Source organism: Engraulis encrasicolus, chromosome 16 (assembly GCF_034702125.1).
Source record: "Engraulis encrasicolus isolate BLACKSEA-1 chromosome 16, IST_EnEncr_1.0, whole genome shotgun sequence".
NCBI classification, from domain to species: domain Eukaryota; kingdom Metazoa; phylum Chordata; class Actinopteri; order Clupeiformes; family Engraulidae; genus Engraulis; species Engraulis encrasicolus.
The window spans coordinates 32,525,876-32,528,375 of record NC_085872.1 but is presented as its reverse complement, the minus strand read 5'-3'; the positions used below and the strand labels follow the sequence as shown (position 1 = coordinate 32,528,375).

Genomic DNA, 2,500 nt, shown 5'->3' with positions numbered 1-2,500 from the left:
TGCATACACACACACACACACACACACACACACACACACACACACACACACACACACACACACACACACACACACACACACACACACACACACACACACACACACACACACACACACACACACACACACACACACACACGTCTGTTGACACATCTCCTACTAACAACATGAGCTGCAGGTGGTTATGAGGGCTAATTGAGTATGACAGGGATCTATAATAGCCACACTGTTAATGCTCCCGTAATCCTCAGATTAAACATGGAAAAGAGGGAACAACGCAGCCTATTTGCTGAATGGTTCTTCACACTTTTTTTGTCACGTATTGCCTTTTTTCATTCAGTCATCTTTATCTTACTTCCAGCTTTTATATTAATAGTCTTCTGTGCTTACCTCCCTCCCTCTTTCTCTCTCACTGTCTTTCTCTCCCCACCCCCACCCCCAACTCTCTCTCTCTCTCTCTCTCTCTCTCTCTCTCTCTCTCTCTCTCTCTCTCTCTCTCTCTCTCTCTCTCTCTTGTGCAGCACACCCATCACCCATCTTACTACCACCACTCCATTTGTAGCAGAACTCAAGGTCAACAGGATGACACAGGACAGGTCAGCTGGTCATGTTTGTTTACTCTCTCTGGCTCTCAGTCCAAAAGGACACGCAGGCAGCCCCAGCCAGGTTAAAGTGCATGTCACCATTACAAAGCACACCGGTTTTGAGGCTGCATGTTTCACATTCTAACATGACCCTGGAGGCCAACACCTTTTCCTCATACATTTGGGTGTGTACTAACAAATTTATAGACATCGCTAGCTTGTTTAAACTAAGGTCAAATGTTGGTTCTGAATAATTAAATGCTGATACCATCCCTGTGCTATTTTCGTACAAGATGGAACAGTAAGCCTCCTGACTTGCAAATTAATTGTTCCATTCTCTCACACATCAAAGGCTGCCAGATGCCTTGGGTTAAGATACAAATAATAAGGTTGAGTAGGCCTATATGGTGATCTGTAAGTGCTAGCAGTTGTCGAAAATACCCTTATGAAGCTAACCTCCAGATTAGCAGCATGCCAACCAAACCTGCTCCCCAGTCCACATCACACAAGGAAGCATATGATTAGATATTAGCCTATGGTTGGTGACTCAGACAGCCGTCGATAAGACAAAAAACAAATTGGGTCTGAGCATGGAGTGGCACACATCTACTCAACTGCTTATTTGTGGGAAGATGAAGAGTCTGTGTTTCGAGGTTGGGATGCGCACATCCACAAAGCAGTTATCCAGGTGCCAGACAAAAAGTGGTAAACAGTGTGATTAAGTGGTCCACACACTGGGTATTAGCTCCAAAACTATAATCTTTATTTCATTTTACATTCGGCAACGTTTCAATCCAACAGATCCCTCTGTTTTTTTTGGAGCTAATACCCAGTGTGCGGACCATTTCATCACAAGATGAAGAGTCTGGCTCAATGAAAAGCAGCAAGCAGCTAGGGGCAAACAGAAATTGGCAAAAGATGCATTTCTCAAGCAAGCGCCAATGTGTTATGGAGTAGCCTAACAGACCCGATGGGAGAGTGAGCTGCGCAATCTTATGAAAATGACTGCATGGCGAGGACAGTAGCCGCAGTGAGGAGAGGAATGAGGCCAAAGGATTCATCTATTATACACGGTAGCACTGACCTCCTTATTGGTACATATACATACATATTGGTACTACACATGGTAAATTGCTGTAGAACCTCATCTGCTTTGCATGCAGGCAATATTAATTTACAGCGTTTTGCAAGAGGCAACAATTTATCAATGCCAATGAAATTCTATTGCACAAAGAAATGCCTTAAACCCCTGTAGTGGTATTTTTCAAATACCAATGTTCCCCACTTGGGTCTGACATTATCTTTGCTGCTATTTCTATTCAACAACAAAAAATGAAACAAAAATGAGATAGTGAAACCCGCATTAACCTGTCCAAACAGTGCATTGAGGTAGGGTGCGTAGATGGCAGCGATGGAGTTGTCGCTGAGCTGACGGCTCTTCTTGCGCTGACTCTCTGAGCTGCTGGTGGAGTCTTTGTGCGTGGAGCCTTTATGGGAGTTTTTCATGGAGGACTTCAAAGCAGGGCCGTCCCCTTGAGAATGAGTGCGTGACGAAGTGCTGGAAGAAGAAAAGTCCAAAGAAGAATCCCCTTCATTACAATAAACCTGAAAATTCCCATCATTAGCAGAGACTTGGCTATACATTTTGCTGTGTCCTATTTCATACCCACCATATACCACATTTAAAGTCTAATATAATGTTTTTCCATAGTCTGTTGGCCCTTTCAGACCTATGGACGTTTTTACACTACTAACTGACACTGCAGAGAGGAATGTTATTTATAGGCTAAGTGTAAAATGTCAATGGACTGAAAGAACCAGAAACAACTAATATCATACATTTATGTATTGCTTACAGCAGGGGTGGGGAACCTTATTCATTCGAGGGGCCACTTCAAATTCATCCGAGGGCCGTA

General features: G+C 43.6%; 1 protein-coding gene across 1 annotated transcript in view; it reads right to left on the bottom strand.

The window, feature by feature from the left end:
- cabp4 (calcium binding protein 4) overlaps positions 1-2,500 on the bottom strand; it is a 14,816-nt gene that overhangs the window by 11,683 nt on the left and 633 nt on the right. The window contains exon 2 of the mRNA XM_063219965.1: positions 1,953-2,142. Within this exon, the coding sequence (XP_063076035.1) occupies positions 1,953-2,142 (190 nt within the window). The remainder of the gene's footprint in view (positions 1-1,952; positions 2,143-2,500) is intronic.